Source organism: Chamaea fasciata, unplaced genomic scaffold (assembly GCF_029207755.1).
Source record: "Chamaea fasciata isolate MVZ Bird 193981 ecotype frontalis unplaced genomic scaffold, bChaFas1.0.hap1 SCAF_12, whole genome shotgun sequence".
NCBI classification, from domain to species: Eukaryota; Metazoa; Chordata; class Aves; order Passeriformes; family Sylviidae; genus Chamaea; species Chamaea fasciata.
The window spans coordinates 14,965,271-14,985,363 of NW_027094097.1; the positions used below are offsets into that span (position 1 = coordinate 14,965,271).

Below are 20,093 nucleotides of genomic sequence, written 5' to 3' on the forward strand. Positions count from 1 at the left end.
AAAAAATGGACAGGGGATTTCTGAAGCTCAGTAAAGCAAATTTATCAGCAGTTCTTGTTCTTCAAAATAATCAAAGTAACTAAATGAAAACAAAATCACATTAGTTACTTATATATTTATATACACACATATTTGATATATTATTGTGTGTAGCTTTGTGTATTATTTCTGTGCAAGCCTCTTCCTCTGCACAGGAGTTTTTGCAGACTCTCACCAATGGTTTTCCCACTTTTTTATCAGTTCTGGTTAATTATTCCAAGAGGACGGAAGATCAGAACCTGCAAATTTAATGCAGAATTTGTGGTTGGGTGGAGGAAGGGGATCCAAACTCATGAATTGCAGTAAGTGGAACCTGTGCCCTTGTGCTATTGGACCCCAAAATTCCTATTTTGCCTCCAGACAGCATCTGTTGCTCAGGGAATTATTTATGCACATGGGAATAACTCTTGTTAGGGACGGGATTGTCAAACCCATAAATCCCCCAGCCAAACCCTGCAGTGCTCACAGAGGGGACGAACCTGTGGTGAAAAATTTGGGTGAATTTTTCCCATTTCCCTTTAATTTCATCCAGATTACATCCCTGTCTTTCAAATACCACAAAACTAAGTGTTTAGCTGAGAATCCCTCGTGATAAAATCTGATCTTTTAACCCTGAACGATGCATCTTCTGCTTCGAATCCCAAACGACTTCACTTTTTTAAAATGCAGGAACGCAAGAAATCCCTCCCTCCAGTCAAAGCATGGGTGCTCCTGTTCTATAAAACATCGCTTCCAGTAGGGATGGGAGCACTTTTCCTCCTGCAGGAGTTGAAAGAGATGTTAATACACTCTGAAAGGAGTTGTGTCCTCAAGCAGAGGCCAAATGGAATTAAACACTGGCTCTGCTTCCCAAAAGAAATCCACACACCAGCTCTGGAGCTGCAGCCCACACACGGCTGCTTAATAGGAAACACATTTGGCTGTGGAATGGATGGCAGTGGGATGAGTTTATGTATGGGGAGAGAAATCAGAAATGTAAATATTCCTGCCCACAGCCCAGGCAGGTTGGGCCGGGTGAAGCTGCCACTGGCGGCGTGGAAAACGTGTGGGGAGCTCAGCACTGCTGCTCCAGCTTCTCATGGAGGGTTGGAGCTTAAGAACAAGGCAGGAGGAACAGCAAATATATCACATTTCTGTCCTCCTCGAGGATTAGCCTGCTTGGAAATGCTGGAGGAAGGGCAGGAGGTTCTCAGGGATGAGCCGAGCTGGGATGTTTCTCTGCAGAGGATCTGGTTTTGTGGGGCACTCCAGGCTGGTGCTGCTTTATGGGATGTTTATCATGGAATCCTGGGCCATTTGTATTTATATTTTATTTATATTTATATATATCCATGGGCAGGGGCACCATCCATTGTCCCAGGTTGCTCCAAGCCCTGTCCAGCCTGGCCTTGGACACTTCCAGGGATCCAGGGGCAGCCACAGCCTTTCTGGGAATCCTTTCCAGGGTCTCCCCATCCTCCCAGGGAATTATTCCTTCCCAAAATCCCACCGTTCCCTGTGTCCTGTCCTTCCATCCCTGGGAAATCATTTCTCTGCAGCTCCTGTCTCCCTTCAGGTGCTTTAAACGAACACTGCAATTACTGAGGACGTGCATTAGAAATCCAAAATGTCATCAGGGTTTTCTATTCTTTCCCTTTCCCACTCCCAAAAGCCGTTTTTTTATTACTGCATTTTTATTAACTCTACCAATTTTTTCCTTTTTTTTTTTCCCCCTCATTTCCTTCCAAATATCTGCATGCTTTTCCAGCGTATTTGCTTTGCCTTCCTTTCATTTCCTGTTTATAATTTTGGCCTTTCCCGTGTCTCACTTCTGAATATCCCACCAGTCAGTGGCTGACGGAGGATCGAATAACATCCCATGGTTTAAAAGTGTCACACCTCCATGCTGCACTTGGAGAGGTGGATCCAAAGCCTTGGATTCCTGCTGGAGAGCCCGAAGGAAAACAATCCCGACTGGCGTTTTGTCCCGTGTCTTTAACGTTTCATCAGCACCAGAAATGGATGGGTTTCTGTGATTTGGATGTCGGGAATTGTTGTTCCAAGCCCTGCCCAGCTCCCTCAGGAATCAGCCCAGGGATGCTCTGGAGGTTTGGGGCAGTGGCAGAGCTCAGCCCAGCAATTTCCTGAGGATCCCTGAGCTGCTGAGCCCAGCTGCTGTTTCCTCGTGGCTCCAGGATGAGAACTCCTCTTCCCAGCTCTGGTAGCCTGAACAGGAGTCCTGTGGTTTTGTGTCTGATGGATGAGCTAATCCTGTGGTCCCTGGAAATCCTTTTTGCCAACATTTTCTTCTCCCAGTGCTGAACAGCACGGGCTGGAGTTCTTGGGAAATGAAAAGTGGCTTCAGGCTGTTGCTGTGGTGTTATCACAGAACCCTGGAACTGTTTGCTTTGGAAGGGACTGAAATGCGTCCTCCCCAAGCCCCTGGATGAGCTGGGACACTCTGCACTGCTCCAGGCTGCTCACATCAGCTGCTGAGGGACGTTTCCCCTCCTCTGGGTGGCTCCAGGGGATGAAGGACAGGCTTCACTGGAGCTTGAAGGGTTGAGTTTGCCCGATTTTGGGGGAGATGAGGGAAGCTGGGCAGGTCCTGCTGAGCTTTGTGCTGCTCAGGACCTGCGCTCTGCTCCCCCTGGAGAGCTGGGCTGGGTTTTTTTGGGAAGGCCACGAGTGGTGACCTGTTATGGACAAAACCAGGGAGACTCTGCAGAGCTGCTGAGCTCTTCTCCTCCTCAGAGCAAAGTCTGAGAGTTCTGCACATCTTTTAAAAAGCAAGAAGTGAAAGAAATCCTCTCTGCTGGGCTTTTCTCCTCTCTGAAGAGCTTTAATTTCTGTTTCCCCTGGGGAAGGGCCTGGTGCTGCTGCCTTGTCTCCCTCAGAGCTGCACGAGCGTGGCTCCAGTTGCACAGAGCTGCTGCTTTGTGAATCAATTAAATGCTGCCACATGCAGCCCACTGATAACCTCTTTTGAGGCCAGGCAAGAAGATAATGGGAGAACCCAGTGAGTTTATCTCAGCACCACAGTTCTCATCCATGGCATCAACGCTGGCCTGGCTTTCAGCTGGGACTCGGAGTTTGCTTCTTTCCTGGGCACTTCTCTTGATTTCAATTATTTCCCTGGCCAGTCCCTGGTAATAAACTGGAAAAAAAAAAAAAAGCAAGCAGCAATTTTTGGGGGAAGAAAATAACTGATGTGTTTTCTCTCTCCTCCTCACACTTCTCTCGTGGTCCTTGCATTAGGCGAGTGAGGAATTGAATTTTCCACCCTTGGAAAGGCGGCAGTGGAGGCTGTCAGTGTGACGCGCCCTGTGTAACACGGCTGCGTGCGATGTGCAGTCAGGCACTGCTCGCTCCTGGGCTCTCCAGAGAACACAGAATGAACCCATGAGGTCACTTGGCCCATCTGTTTCCACGCTCCTTCCACCCCTCGGTGCTTTTCCCTTTTGGCCAGGCCGAGTTCAAGTACGTGCTGAAGCGCGCAGGTCTGCGCTGCTGGAGAGGCAGCTGGAAGCAGCTTTTTTCAGGGGCTTTAAGTGTTGTTTCAGGAGTGCAGAAAGAAAAAAAAAAGGGCAAGTTGTGTAGTTTGAGGATGGGCTCTTTGGGAAGGTTTCTGCTGCAGCTGTTGTCTTTTAAAAATGGGGGACAATGTAGGGATAAATGTGGATTTTTTCTTTTTAAATGATGGAAACAAAATAGAAGCAAATGCCATTTGTCACACTGGAGCAACTCTGGTGTAACTTGGGACCTGGTGCGAGGCTGGAGCAGAGAACAGGAAGAGTTTTCTCTTTTCAGATTATAAACCCTCTGTTTGGTCCAGAATTGTTTTCTTGCAGAGTTGATTGATTAATTTCTACCAAATGTACTCAGTTACTGAACAGCTGTGGAAGTTCTGTCACCGTCAGGAAAGGGATTGAAGGATCCCTCTGGGAATTCCGTAACACGTGGAGTTCCAGGAACACCCCAAATATTCTGTTGTTCCTGCAGGGATTCGTTAATTCATTCTGCAGGGATTCATTACTTCATCCTGCAGGGATTCATTAATCCCCCAGCCCCTCTGTGCTCCTGCAGCTCCGGAGTCTTTCGGAGCACTTGGGTGTGTCCTGTGGGGAGTTGGGATGGAGCAGACCCAGGAGCAGATAAAAACCCAGCTTTTCCTGCCACACTGGGGATTTGACACCCCACTAGATGGCAATATTTGAATGCTGATGCTTGAGAATAATTGAGAATAAAGCAGGTTCTGCTGGCTGTAAAATAGGTAAAAATAGCCTGGCTGCTTTTACAGAGAGCTGCTGAGGTGTGACTGAGTGTAGGAGCTCTCCTGCTCTGGACCAGGATTCCTTGGTGGAGTTTGGAGATTCTAGATCCTAATTAACATTAATTTTTCATTTTTAAAACTCCTGGTAGGGTTTCTTTTCATTCAAAGAACAAAGGCATTTAAAAGAACTTCAATTTTCATGTCTCCTCCGAATCTGTGGCTTGTTAAAGATGAAATATTCAGACAAATTCCCTCAATAAATATTAATGAGCAGAGTGATGACTTGGGAGCTGAATTTGCCTTCCCTCCTCCCTCCCTTCAAGTTCCCAGCAGCTCCTCCTGTCTCTTTTTGGGTGTGGAAATGTGCTGAAAAGGGATTTTTTGGTGACAGGTTGGATTTTCCAGGGAGGTGACATTGGAGGAGCCTCCAAGGCTCTGCCATCCCTCCCCTCCTGTATCCCAAACCCAAATATCCCGGATTTAGCAGGAGGAAGTTCCTCTCAGCTGTGGAGATCCTCCCCCCCAGCTGTCAAACAAACAATTCCTGGTTTCCAACCATTTCAATCTGGGCAGGGCAAGCCCTGGATGAGGTTTGGAGAATCGAAGCCTGAAGGCTCAAGGAGGAATTCCAGAGTGTTTCAGCTTTTTCTCTGCTCCCTCAGTGTTTGGAGCAGCAGATTTTGCTGTCGTGTGCTCTTGGTTTAATCAAAAAGACTCCAAATGTATGACCCTGCTGAGAACAAAAGTGAATTTTGGGAGACAAAGCCCCAAAAAATCAGCCCCTTCTCCTCTCTGAGCAGGGAGATTTTGTTTCTTGCAGGATCCATCATATTCCTGTCAATTAAAAAGGATTCTGTCCATCACTTTAAGATGAATTCCCCATCCTGCTGCTTTTCTTTAGCTTTTAAAAATTAGAGGGAATCGGAAAGTGAAGGAGCAGTGACCCAAATCTGCTGGGATTCTGTATTTAATATAAATATTTTTGTATTTTATACACAAGGCTGTTGGATTTTGTGCTGCCCTTTCCCAAACCTTTCCGAACGCACCAAAACCAGCAGGAATTTCTGGGCCAGCTCAGCCAAGTCCATGAAAAATGCTGATTGACCTTGGAATTTTCCAAGGAAATCTGTGATTCCTGGGGAATGGGAAGCAGCACAGACTGGGAGTGTGCAAACGACACTCCTGACGTGGAGTTTGATTTTTTAGGAGCTGAGATCAGGATGGAATTCAGGATGGAATTCATGAATTCAGGATGGAATATTTCATGTCAGGTTTTGATCTCACAAATCTCTTCTCTTCCTCCTCAGTTTGTTCTTCACTGGATTTCTCTTCAGTTTCCTGCCCTGGGGGGATTGCTTTGTCTGCCCCCTGACTTGTGACCTTTCAGAAGGAGAGGATTCCTTCCTCAGGTGTTCCTGCTTTTCCTGGGATTTTCTTAGTTTATAATTAGTCCTGGTTTTTAGGAAACCCCAGCCCTTTCTCTCCTTATTTTCTCCAGCAGATCCTCCAAAATTACGATTTCAGACACCACCTCTGTGTTTGTACCAAATCACATCTTTTTTTTCCATTGCATTTCCGAGCTTGTTTTGCTTTGTATTTCCAAACTTTTCTTTTTCCTTTTGCATCTCCTAGTTTTTATTTCCTTTAAGAACCACAGCAAGATTTATTTCAGCCCTGCTTGTGTTGCACTTTTTCATTTCAATGGAACTCCCCCGGATCTGTGCCTGTGTCTCTGATCCAGGTTCAGCGTGGTGCACCTGTTGCCTTTTAAAGCTGACTTGGATTTTCCTGATTTTTGCCTTCTCCCTGAGCTTTTCCTTTGCTAAGACTGGAATGCTGATCCTCGATTTCCCCTTTTCCCCCCCTGTGGCTCCTTGAATTCTCTTTGCAGCCCTTTTTGTCTCCCAGGCTGCAGCCAGGATCTCTCTGTCTGGAGAAATCACCCAAACTCCTGCAATTGATGAAATCACTGAATTATTTTTGAGTCTCTGGTGTCTTTTTTGATGGAAAGCTTCGTTCAGGAAATGAGGTTCCCTCTTCCTAAAAAAAGCAAACTTTGGGCTTTTATTGTTTAAAACTATGGATACCTTTTTTTTTTTTTTGAGGCGCCATTCATGAAAAGATCACTAAAAACACACTCAGCCAGTCTTAAATCATCTAAATCCTGTACATTACTCTCCTTTTATGAGCATCCATCTTCCAAACTCTTCTCTTTTGCTCCAAGTGCTGATTTATATTCCCGGCTGGATTTTTTTTGCTCTGTTGTTCCGTAGCTCGTGGATGCTCTGCTGTAAAATGTTCGATGCAGCTTTTTGAGAGCAAATGATCCAAAAAAAAAAAAACCCAACAAAACAAAACCCCTCAAATCCCTTCTCCCTGAGCATGGCTGTCTTTTCTCTCCAATGAATTTCCCCCAAGTGAGAGGTCTCATTTCCAATATCCTGCTCCTCTGCCTGGGTTTGGTGCTGGAGATGCTGGGAATGAGGCAGCTGGGAGCTCTCCTGCCTGGAATCATTTGTGGACAAGGAGCAGAGTCAGCACGCTCCACTTCTCTGCTATTGTGTGCACGTGTTTGGGGGATTTCTCTCTCTCCTGCAGGAAAATCATGGTTTTAATGCCACTGGGGAACTTTTTTTTTTTTTTTTTATCTGCTTCAAAACTCCTCCGCTGCCTTCAGGTCGAGATTTTTCCTGCTAGGAAGTGTCTGGTTGTAAAACAAGGTTTTAGATTGTGATAGCAACGGCACAGGTTTGACATCTGAAATTCATTTGGGGTTTTTTTATCCGTTATCTTTGTGCTTTAGGGTTGATTTTTCAGGCCTGATTTGCACGTGGCTGGGTCTGCAGTTGTGGTGAAAGATCTTCTGCAAACAGCGCTGCTTGTCCAGCCCAGTTTGACACCCTGACAGCAACTGGGGATTTCATGAATTCGGGGAAAGAAGTGAGGATGCCTGGCTTGGAAAATCTGTCCCTGGTGGTTTAGGGGCTCTGTAGCCTAAAATCTCCTGTCTGCTCCTGTCCTGGTGAGGTTGTTGTCTGTTTTCCATGGTTTTCCTGGAGCTTGTTCTCTCCATGGGGGTGGAGGTGTCTGCCAGCAGTTCCTGCCCATTCCTTATCACACTCCTTAATGATCAGTTGGAGAATCAGGGAGAATCATGGGATGGGTTGGGCTGAAGTGATTTAAAATGTTTTCAATCCCAGCCTTCCATCATCCCAGGTTAGTCCAGCCTGGCCTTGGGCACTTCCAGGGATCCAGGGGCAGCCACAGTTTCTCTGGGCAGCTGTTCCTCACAGCCAGGAATTCCTCCCCAATATCCCATCTAGACTCCCTTCCCTTCCCTTCCCTTCCCTTCCCTTCCCTTCCCTTCCCTTCCCTTCCCTTCCCTTCCCTTCCCTTCCCTTCCCTTCCCTTCCCTTCCCTTCCCTTCCCTTCCCTTCCCTTCCCTTCCCTTCCCTTCCCTTCCCTTCCCTTCCCTTCCCTTCCCTTCCCTTCCCTTCCCTTCCCTTCCCTTCCCTTCCCTTCCCTTCCCTTCCCTTCCCTTCCCTTCCCTTCCCTTCCCTTCCCTTCCCTTCCCTTCCCTTCCCTTCCCTTCCCTTCCCTTCCCTTCCCTTCCCTTCCCTTCCCTTCCCTTCTTCCCTTCCCTTCCCTTCCCCTTGAATCAAGTGGGATCCTGGAGTATTCCATGGGTTAAATCAGAATATCCCACAGATTAAATCGAGTGGCATCCTGGAATATCCAATGATTACACTGGAACAGTTCAAATTCCCAGCCAGGCAGCTTTTCCCTGGGATTTTCTCCGCCTGCAGTGCAGCCACTGACACACCATGAAAACCATTAAAATGCAGTTATGAGTAAAATATGGACTTTCTCTTTTCCTCCAAGGCTGTGCTGGTGTTTTCAGAGTTCAGACACATCTGGGTTTATTGGGCACCCCCGCACACATTGCTGGGCTTTTCTCTGGGAGTGGCTGGGGCTGAGCAGTGTGGGCCCAGGGGTTAAATCCAGAATTTGCTCTGCTTTCGCTCACACCTGTGGAAAGGAAACTTGCACAGCAGCAAATGGGAATTTCAGCCCCTTTTCCTCCTTTCCCATTTTGGAGATACCACACTGGGCTGTGAAGTTCTCTGAGTTCTTGCTGTCACTTCAGAGTGAGAAATCTTGGGGACTTGAAAGCACTTTTGAATTAAATTTGAGGGTCCAGTGTTTTCTTCCTGTGTGTTCTCTCCTTTATTTCAAATTGCTCCAACAACAACAACAACAACAACAACAAAACGTTAAAGCATTGAAAAAACCAAATTTCATTTTAAAAAATGATGCCACAGGAGATCCAGTTCTCCACTTGGCTCTGGCAGAGCCTGCAGATCTCAGGCTCATTTGTAATGCGGAGGAAACTGCAGAGCTTTTGGTTTGTGCAAACCTGGAATTTTGTGGCTCCAGGCTTCAAATCATTTGTCTTGCAGGAGCAGCCCATATCCTGCTCTTTAGGTTCTATATACAACAGCTTAAGCAAGTCCTTCCCAGGATTAGGAGCCCAGCTGAGGGGAAGATGGAAAGCCCAGTAAGTGGGAAAGTGGAAAAGATTATTTTACTTTGCTGGGTAGGGAAAGGAAAATGAGAATTTTAGAGATTCTTGAAGCTTTGTCCTGTGGAGTGAAGGCATCTCTGGCAGCCTTGGCTGGCTCAGTGTTGCTCCTCTGAATTTTCCAGTACTGAAAGTTTAGAGCATTAACATATTAAATGTTCAGAGAGTTCTGGTTGAATTTGGGGGGTTTGAATCAGAGGATCCCGCAATGGTTTGGGTGGGAAGGGACCTTAAAGTTCATTTGATTAATTTGATTTAATTCATTTAATTTTCATTCCATTTAATTCCACCCCTGCCATGGGCAGAGACACCTTCAGCTATCCCAGGTTATTCCAGCCTGGCCTGGGACACTTCCAGGGCTCCAGGGGCAGCCACAGCTTCTCTGGGAATTCCATCCCAGCCCCTCCCCACCCTCACAGGGAAGGATTCCTTCCCAATATCCCACCTCACCCTTTCCTTTGTCAGTTTAAAGCCATTCCCCTTGTGCTGTCCCTATAAAAATCCATCTCCCTCTTTTGTAGGTGGGCAAATAATGGATTTTTCAGGTGTTTTTTTTTTTATTCTTCAGCTGTGGGGGGTTGAAGTTTTTTGCTGTCAGGTGTTGGTGCTTGAGGAAAATCCAAACCCGTCGGAAACTCCCAGCGAAATGGTGAAAATGTGGAATAATTCAAGCTGACAGTGCGCAACATTCCCAGCAAAATTCCCAATTTTAAAGCCAGTCCTCCTGTGTTTATGGAACACTTTGGCAATTTAGCACCAAGGGCTGCAAAGTGCATCCTGAGGCTCTTAAAATGCTGAATTCTGGGAGTAACTGCACAGGATCCTCACTCTGAGCTCTGTTTTTTTACTGGATTTGGATCAATTCTGAGCTGAGCTTTAAAAGGGTCCATTTATTTTTCTTTATAGGGAGTTTCATGCGGTTTCCTACTTCAGCAGGAGGCACTTTTGTACTTCTACCATCAGACTTATCAGTGAGAAACAATCCTTGATGCAGCTTTGCCTCTGGAGTGCTGGATCCTCCTCTTAGCCTGGACGTAACAGTGCAGCTGCCACGCATCTGAGGGCAGCTGATAAAATTCCATGGACTGCTGGCATTTTTTTAATTTTGAGCAGAATTTTAATAATCACAGTGTTTTTTACAGAATTTTTTACACAGTTTTCCAGAGCTGTGCAGGTGAACAACCTCTGAGTTTTGGTGAGACCCCTCCCTGTTCAGCATTTGGGGAGGGTGGTCTTTGCACAGGCACAGAGCTGGTGTGTGGGACTGGCTGTGTCCTCTCCGTGTTTTCTGCAAACTCCAGGTTTTAGGTTTGAATCTTTGGGTTATTATCTCCCTTTTTTTTTCCATCATTCCAGGCCACCTGTTTTACAAATTTGGCATCACAGAGTCGGACTGGTACCGCATCAAGCAGAGCATCGACTCCAAGTGCAGGACAGCCTGGAGGAGGAAACAGAGAGGGCAGAGCCTGGCGGTGAAAAGCTTCTCCAGGAGAACACCCTCATCCTCCTCCTACAGCGGCTCAGGTAAAAAACAAACCTTCCCCCTCCCCAAATAATAAATCCCTCTTGGTTTCCAAGGTGCCTGGATCTGAATTTTTGGCTGCCTGGCTTTGCTGAGAATGTGGAATCCTGGAGTGGTTTGGGTGGGAAGGGGCCTTGAAGTTCATTTAATTCCACCCCTGCCATGGGCAGAGACACCTTCAGCTATCCCAGGTTATTCCAGCCTGGCCTGGGACACTTCCAGGGCTCCAGGGGCAGCCACAGCTTCTCTGGGAATTCCATCCCAGTCCCTTCCCCACCCTCACAGGGAAGAATTCCTTCCCAATATCCCACCTCACCCTTTCCTTTGTCAGTTTAGAGCCATTGCCCTTGTGCTGTCCCTATAAAAATCCATCTCCCTCTTTTGTAGGTGGGCAAATAATGGATTTTTCAGGTGGTTTTTTGCTATCGAGTGTTGGTGCTTGAGGAAAATCCAAACCCCTCAGAAGCTCCCAGTGAAAAGTGGGGAATAATTCAAGCTGACAGTGCACGACATTCCCAGTTCAATTCCCAATTTTAAAGCCAGTCCTCAGGGCAGCCACAGCCTCTCTGGGATCCTGTGCCAAGGCCTCAGCACCCTCAGAGCCAGGAATTCCTTCCCAAAATCCCCCCTAACCCTGCATTCTGTCCACCCCCCCGGATTCAGCTCCTGCAGCTTTGTTGCTGGAGTTTTGTATTTTTTACCCCGCTCAGTTCTTTGAGTAGAGAATCCAAATCTCCTCACGGTTGTTCCTGAGAGGAATCAAGTGAGTAAATCCTTCCCAGGGTGTTCACACCATTGAGTGGGACGTGCTAAATGCCGTCCCTGAAGCGTTTTCCTCTGCAGACACGAGATGTGCTGTAGGTGATCCTGTGTTTCCATCTAGGTATGGAGAGGCCTGGATAACAAATAAAAAAAAAATCCTGACCTCAGGAGCGTTCTCTGAGGACATTTCTGGCTCAGGCTTTTAATATAAAGCACTGTTCTGGGACATTTGTACATTAGATATTAAAAACAGGGCTTTGGAAGGCAGCCCAAAGGAAAGGAAGTCAGTTTATTTGCCTGCATAAAATTTTTGGTTGCATGTTAACACTAACCACTGTATCTCATGCAAAGAATGACAAAATCTGCTTTCAATGGAAAATTTTATGTGCTGGAACAGGGGGATCTCGTCCAAAATTCTCAAATTAAAACAACCAATCAATGTAATGATAACCATAAGCCCTCTCTGTTGATGGGATTTTTACTTTCGGTCTTTCAGCAGATCAGTATTTCAGGATAAGAAGGCAGCAGTAGGTGGATATTACAGCCTGTGCTCATTAGCCTGTACTCCTTGAGTGCTGCTGAGGTTTCTTATTCAAATGATTCATCTTTCATCTGTTTTGGAGGTTTGGAGACACCTGCAGAGCTGTAAAACTCCCAGTCAGTGGGTTCCTGCCTCCTCAAGGTTGTAGGATCAGGAGTTTGGGTGGGTTCCTTGTTGTGGTTAAGCTGAAATCCTTTTTTTTTTTTTTCTCCTCTGGCTTCCACGAGATTGATTTATTTGTAAAATGTTCCATGGGTCCAAAACCATCTGAATTCACTCCTGGGCTGTGCAAGGAGTCCCTCCCAACCCAAACCATCCCCAAACCTTTGGGATTTCAGCAGTGCTGTGGGGACAGAGGGGGCACAGACACTCAGGGGATCCTGCTGGAGCCACCTTGGACATTGGATTAATCATCTCCAGAGGCCACTTCCAACCTCATTTATTTGGGATTTTAAATTTTTTTAAAAAATAATTATTTCACACACAATGAACAATTCTGAATTCTTTGCATCCCAAGAGGATTGCTGTTCAAATTCCCTCCTTTTGCACTTGCTGGAAATGCCAAAGTTTTCAGGCTTTTCCTGCTTGTTGGGATTTCCAGTTCCTGGAGCACGTGGCTTTGATTGGAGCCTGGTGAAAAGTGACAAAGGATTTCCTCTCTGCTCTGTTCATCCCATGGAAAAAATTCACTCTGGAAACGACAGCAGAGCAGGAGGCCGAGCCCACAGACCCTCCAAGGCTTTGGCTTTGGGATTTGGTGTTCAAGGGGCATCAACCTGCAGGGAAAACCATGCCTGGGGAGCCTGCTGGGAAAACACAAATGGATTTTCTTTGTCCTTCACCCCCCAGAGATGTTAATTAAGATTTTTCTCCACTTCATTGACTGTTAAATTCAGGCTGAAGTTGCTTTTCCTGATTTTCCCTTCCTTTTTGCTTGAATCCATTGCCTTGTTTTTTTTTTTTTTTTTTTTTTTGGAGAGGAGGTGTTGATTGCTGTGGTTTGCTCTACTCTTGGAGCCAACATTTTAGTACCTCAAGTTTGTTTCCCCCACGTTTTTTCCCAACCAGAGACATCCCACGTGGCTGCCACGATCATTTCATGGATATTCCTTTGGAAAGGGCTGGAATCTGTGCAGGGAATGCTGTAGGAAATGAGGGCTTTGGGAGGAGGATTAATTGAAAAGTGCCTTCTTCCTTTCTTCTTCGTTTCTTTTCCGATCCTTCAAGCTGTTATCACAGTTTTCCATGTTGGAATTTTTAATTAGTTCCCTGACTTTGGGATTTCTGTGTGGATTTAGGCCCGTGCTGAGGTGTCACATGAAAAACTGGATGTGCAGCCAAATCTTCAAAGCTGTTCCACCCAGCTGGGGGCTGAGGCAGGGGGTGGTGATGGTTCACAGGTTTATTTCCATTGTTCTGGAACGTTTTTTTCCTGCTTTTTTGGGGGTTTGGGGACGGTTAATCCATCCATTACCCTTCCCTTGCTGGCACTACAACGAGGAGATGCATTGTGAGGAGAGGTGTGAGGGTGGAGCTCTGGGGGCACCAGGGAAACAATTTTTAATTCCAGAATTCCCAAGTGTGAATCCCTCCTGCTGTGGAATCTGTCCCTTCTCCCAGGGAACAAGGGACAGGAGGAGAGGAGATGGCCTTAAAGTTGCACCAGGTGAAGTTCAGGTTGGGATCAGGAAAAAATTCCTTCATGGAAAGATGGGAATAGTTTCTCCAGGGCAGGGGTGGGGTCTCCACCCCTGGAATTATCCAAAAATCCCACGGGGCACTTCCACTCTGCAGTGTGAGGTGTGTTTTAATTGAATAAATCAAGAGATCCACCTGTCATTTCGAGGTTCAAAACCGCAATTCCAGACCTCATGAATTGTAGGGGATGGATCTTGGCAAACAGTTGGGATATTGCCTTGATTTTTCTGATCATTTCATTTCTCACCACAGGCAGGATGGGTTTTTAAAGGTCTCCTTTGGGGTGGTGGCGGTGGCACAAATTGTTCTCAGCCTCTCAGGTGAACAAAACCCTCTGAATTCCTTCGGAAACCTCTGAGGTTTTGTTCTGATGGGACTTTGAGAGCTGCAGAACCTGGGATTGAGATTCCAGAAGGTGCTTTTTGTAAACACGAGCTCTCCCAGCCTCTGGAATTCCATGGGGTTTGTAGGAAATGAATGTAGCCCATGGATGTGGCACCTGGGGACGTGGTCAGTGGTGACCATGGTGGTGCTGCTGGACCTAATGATCCTAAAGGTCTTCTCCACCCTTAACAATTCCATCATTCCATGAAAGTGAAAATCCTCAGCAGATAAACAGGAAGAGGAATAGGAATGGATTAGAAAACACCAAAGATTTTGCCTTAAAAAGTGATTTTAGCTGAGAATGAACCCCACAGATGCCTGTAGACTCTTTGGGAACGCCGTGGGTAACGTGGCGCCGCAGGGTTCACGTCCCTTGGGAACTCATGGAACAGTCTGAATTTCAGCTGTGCCTCCTCCTGCCAGGGATCCTCCAGGAATCCAGATTGGAAATGTGAGGCTCGATGGTTTCCAGGGATTTCTCCCTGCTGGCAGCTCCTCTCCCCGAGCTGGGTGTGCTCCTCATGGCTGTGTTTGTTTGTAGTGGGGAATGTTTAGAAAAGTGGATAAATATTCCCTTTGTCTGCTCCCAGATGAAGAGGGGAAGGACAGGACTCATAAAGGATGTTTTGTTTTTAGAAGTGGCTGAATCTTCTTTCTTCTTAAGAGAGAAAAACACAAAAAAAAAAAAAATCCAAGAAAACAGAGGGGAAAAAAAAAAAACCAACCCAATTTTGGTCGTTGCAGTGAAGGCAAATTTGAATCTATTTATAGGTGACCATAGGAGAGGTCCAGGGGGATTCCATCCAGGCTGTGGCTCCTCTTGCACCTCCAAAAAGCACAATAATTTCTGTCCTCTGAAGCCAAAAATGACTTAAAAACCAAGACTTGCGGGCCTTACAGTTCAAAATGTATTTCAATATGTGAATATCATAAAGATATATAAAATATAAATCTGCTGCAGGTTTTATTTCTTTGATAATCTCTTACTGCAGAACTTAATCAGCAAAGAAATATTACAAATGAAGGATTCTGTGTTTGCACGGTGTGGTTTGACTGAGGTCGAGTTGTAACTTGGCTCAGTTGAATTCCATCGGGAAGGATTGGGAAACACGAAGGAAAAGAACAAATCCTGAGGGAAATTATCCCTCAGAATCCTGAAGGAATTTATTCCTCAAAATCCTGAGGGAATCCTGCTGGGAGCCCTGAAGGAGCAGATGACAGCCATGGATTTTTCTCAGTCATCCCAATAAAATGCTATTTGAAGTGAATTGCATCAAATATTAGGAATAAATGAATGGAAATGGGAGAAAAAGTGAAATCCAGAGGCTCAGGTGTGGTTTTTTCCAGGATATCCATTCCTTCCAGTGGTCACGACAAAACCATTGGTATGCCAATGGGAAAAAAACCCCATTTTTATTTGGTTGATGGGGCAGTTTCTCTACAATGTCCAGCACTTTTCAGCCAGTTGGGATTCCTCATTCCCACCTGGAATTCCAGCAGCAAATTCCAGTCTGCAGCACTGCTGGAAAAGCTGCAATTGCACCAAGGCTGCATTTAAGGAATTACAAAAGCTCTGCTGAGATGGGAGGGATTAAAGGTGTGACCAACAGGCAGCAAAAACCTGGATTTGTTGTGTTTCCCTTGGTTCCAGTGGAAATTTGTGGCTGGAATTTTGTGTTCCAGCCTTGTTAACAACAGAACCAGAGCTGCCTGAATTGTTAAAACAACCCAACTTTTCAGCAAGTAAATAAATAAATATTGACTTGGTGGTTTGGAGCTCCCAGTTCCCATGCTCAGACCTAAACCTCAAAATTATCTCCTTGCCCAAACATTTGCAGACAGGAGGAAAAAAAATATAAAAAACCCTTAAATGGTTGATTTTATTAAAGAACATTCCCATTAAAATATCTGAGTGGATAAAGCTCATTCCTGCAGAACGAACTGTGTGCTTGCAGAGTAAATCTTGGAGTATTTAGGAGAGATACTAAAAATTAAAGGTTTCTGTCCTTTTTACTTGCCTCTTGCCTCTTCTGTTTAGAAGAATCCTTTTCCCTGCAGCTGGAAAACCTCAAGATGGATCTGTGACGTGTCCAATGCGAGTTTTTACCCTCTGGAAATGCCACTGAGGTTTTCCTGGTGGTTTCTGTCCCTGTTACATGAAGATAATTCCCATTTTTTATGTTTAACATTCCTTTTTCAGGGGCACTTCCACTCTGCGGTGTGAGGTGTGTTTAAATTGAATAAATCAAGAGATCCACCTGTCATTTCGAGGTTCAAAACCGCAATTCCAGACCTCATGAATTGTAGGGGATGGATCTTGGCAAACAGTTGGGATATTGCCTTGATTTTTCTGATCATTTCATTTCTCACCACAGGCAGGATGGGTTTTTAAAGGTCTCCTTTGGGGTGGTGGTGGCGGCACAAATTGTTCTCAGCCTCTCAGGTGAACAAAACCCTCTGAATTCCTTCGGAAACCTCTGAGGTTTTGTTCTGATGGGACTTTGAGAGCTGCAGAACCTGGGACTGAGATTCCAGAAGGTGCTTTTTGAATCCAAAAGGTGCCTTAGATTCCAAGGAGGAGCTCTCCCAGCCTCTAGAATTCTGTTTGTAGCAAATGCCCACCATGCACAGGGATATTAACGGAATATTAATCACTGACTGGATTGGATTTCTGCGGGGTTTGAGGGCCAGTTTGGGGGATGTGTATAAAATAAACATCAAATAAAGCTGGGATTTGGTCTTTTTTTTTCTTTTTTATTCCAGAGGGCTCCCAGAGCTCGGTGTCAGCCTCCAGTGAGATGCAGCAGAGCCAGCCCCAGGCCCTGCACTACGCCCTGGCCAACGCTCAGCAGGTCCAGATCCACCAGATCGGAGAGGATGGACAAGTCCAAGTAGTATGTCCTCAATTTTTCCTAAATCCCTCCCTCCCAAACCAGCCAGAACTCTGCTTCAGCTGCAGTGTGATGTTGGGTTCTCAAATCGTAACCTGCCAGCACTTCATGTTTCCAGAAAATAAACACTGGAGGCGTATGGAGAAAAAAATAAATCAAGAGTTATTTGACCAAAAAAAAATTCCATGCAGGATTTCCTCACACTAGCCGTGCAAATTGATGCACTTTGGTTATTATATTTATATATTCTACATATTTATAACCTGTATAATACAGGCTACACAATATATAATTATATTATTATTAATATATACATTATGTATTTTTATGGATTATATCTGTATACATATTATATGATATATAATATACAATATATAATATATAATACACCATATATATCCCACATCACACACATTACATTATTATATTGTTATTAATTATATATTATATATTATATAAAATATTAAATATAAACATATATAATATATATTAACCCTGTATAAAATACATATATTATATATTATATAATTTATTATTATCTCTAATATATATAACATCTCTATTACATATAGAGAATTATCAGCCTTTTCCTGGCTGTGTTTACTTAGTGATTTCCACTTCAGAGGTACTTCTGTTGTGACTGCCACACCAAAATCACATTTATTTATTTGTTTCTCTGTGAAACTGCCTTCTCAGGCACTTTTGAACATCTGGGAGCTGAGTCCTTCCCATGTGTGTTTGTTTAGCTCTGGGTCTATCAGTGAAAGTTCTAAATATTGACATTTTTTAAGCTTGACACTCCCACCACCACTCAGGCCTCATGGTTTTTATCTGGTTTTAGTGTACTCTGAAAAAAAAAAAAACAAACCAACTTCTCTTTAATTTTGGCATCCCACAGGGCACTACAAGGGTTGTTAGAAATTTAAATTAATTTTGAAAAGTGTCCTCAGTGAAATAATTCTCTTTGTGCAGTAGTTGTGTGGAAATCCTCCTTTTCCACTTCACTTTTGCCATAACTTTTCAATATTCTTCTGGGAATTTCTTTGTCCTTTGAATCCCATGCCGATTTTAAAAGTGGATTTTCTTATGGAACTGAGGGTGAGATTCACCTGATGACCGAAGAGCACTTTTCAAGCCTTGAAAGACAAGATAGAAAAGAAAATGATATGAAATAAATGACTTTAATAGAACAGATGGTGTGTTTACAGATGGAAGTGATAAAAACTTGCCTCATTAAAAGCCCTGGACATCCTAATTATCCTTCAAATTGTGGAATCCAGGTGAAAACCCGCCATAAATGGATCCTCTAAACATTCCATCTTTTTCCTGGGAGCGCTGAGAGTTGGATGTGAAGGAGGGAAAGTGATTTTAATCTCCCCCTGGGTTGGGCAGTGCTCTAATTTTCTCTCCAGCCCCTATTGTCAGAGGGACACTTGCAGTGTGGTTTTTCTCCCTATAAATAGCCAGTTTCCTTCCAAAGGAAATGAAACTGTTGGAAATAGAGGGATCTGTGTGTCTTTGAAAATCACAGGCAATTGTTCTTGTGTTATAAAATCAGAGGGGCCCTTTGACAGAATTCCAAATGATTATCTTTAATCTCATGCAGGCATATTAAAATGAACACAAAGCTTTATAAAAAGCTCCAGGAGGTTATTTAGAATCCAATCTCCCCCTCAGGTAAATCACAGTGGCTGGGCAGGATGCACGAGGAATTCCAGCCGCTCTTCTCCTTCAAATGGCACCAGGAGGGTGGTGGGAATGGGCAGCAATACCAAATATTACAGCTTTAATACCATCAGGGCGGATTGTCACCAGTATAAATCAGGGGAATTGTTCAAATGAAGGATTTCCTGCCAAATCCCATCCATTTAATTGTTCAAATGAAGGATTTCCTGCCAAATCCCATCCATTTAATTGTTCAAATGAATGATTTCCTGCCAAATCTCAATCCCCTGAGAGCCCTCAGCGTGCTCTGTGCTCCAGTGAATGAGCAAAAATAGGTGGATAAAGGAGACACCTTTGGAAACCTCACTCTTGGAGATATCTGGCGTTGGTATATCTGGTTTAAAACTCAGTTTTCCAGATGTTTAAACTGAATTAAAGTTTCAGTCCACAAAGCAAGTCAGCCCAAGGCTTTGTGTACCAGTCAAAAAGGCGATAGAAAAATACACTTCTCAGATATTATTATAATTATTTTTGATGATGATGATGATGATGATGCCTGTTTTCCTTCCCCTGAAGTGGAAATGAACCAATCTTTGGTCCAAGTCCCTCAGCTTTTATTTCCAGCCCAAGCTGAGGCAGTACAGGTGCACTTGGCTTTTCTCAACGCTTTCCTTGCACATTTTGCTTCTCCCCACGAAGCTCTGCTGCCTCCAGGGCAGGAGCTGCTTCCTGCAGTTGTGATTTTCCTCTGATGCTCCTTGGTGTTTTCTTTTGTTGTGGATCCCACAGGGCCATCTCCACATAGCCCAGGTGCCCCAGGGAGAGCAGGTGCAGATCACGCAGGACAGCGAGGTGAGCAAAACCCCTGGTGGAACTCAGAGCTGAGTGACAATGAGAAAATGTTCCTGGAGCCAGCAGAAAAGGGGGTTTAGAACCTGCTGCTTTCTGTCTCGGGGGGTTTTTGTTTGTGGTTTTATTTTATTTTATTTTATTTTATTTTATTTTATTTTATTTTATTTTATTTTATTTTATTTTATTTTATTTTATTTTATTTTATTTTATTTTATTTTATTTTATTTTATTTTATTTTATTTTTATGGTTTTAATTTCTTTTTTCCCTCCCTCACCAGCCTGAAGAGCTCAGAGTGTGCTAATTGTTGCATAAGGCTGATGATCTTTGGCAATTTAGTACTGACAGGGTTCAATAGGAAACCAGGTGCTTACAGTGCTTAAAAATGACATTATTCTGTTTAGGTTGATGAACTAAATGTGGTGAGAATACTCAGGGCCTTCTGCTGGAACCAGCAGAAAATGTGGTTTAGAACCTGCTACTTTCTGTCTCTGGGGTTTTGGGTTTGGAGCTTTTTATTGTTATTATTTTTATTTATTTTATTTTTCTTGTTTTGATTTCTTTTTTCCCTCCCTCCCCAGCCTGAACAGCTCAGTGTGTGTTAATTGCTGCATAAGGCTGATGATCTTTGGAAATTTAGTACTGACAGGGTTCAATAGGAAACCAGTTCAGCTTAAAAATGACATTATTCTATTTAGGTTGATGAACTAAACGTGATCAGAACACTCAGAGCCTTTACTGGTTGAACAGCATTTGGAGAAACCTCCGGCCACCATTTAATAAAGAAATATTCCAGGATGAATTTACCCTTCATTCCTGAGCCAGCACTGCAGTATTTGCACTCCTTAATTTTTTTTTTCCAGAAGAATAGTTCAGTGGAATTGGATGGATAAATGGATCTGGATAA

General features: G+C 44.4%; 1 protein-coding gene across 1 annotated transcript in view; it reads left to right on the top strand.

Annotated features, from left to right (window-relative positions):
• The window catches only part of BANP (BTG3 associated nuclear protein), a 110,742-nt gene that overhangs the window by 38,253 nt on the left and 52,396 nt on the right, over positions 1 to 20,093 (top strand). Inside the window, exons 8-10 of the mRNA XM_066194747.1 lie at positions 10,230 to 10,397; positions 16,544 to 16,674; positions 19,126 to 19,188. Coding sequence (XP_066050844.1) covers positions 10,230 to 10,397; positions 16,544 to 16,674; positions 19,126 to 19,188 — 362 coding nt within the window. The remainder of the gene's footprint in view (positions 1 to 10,229; positions 10,398 to 16,543; positions 16,675 to 19,125; positions 19,189 to 20,093) is intronic.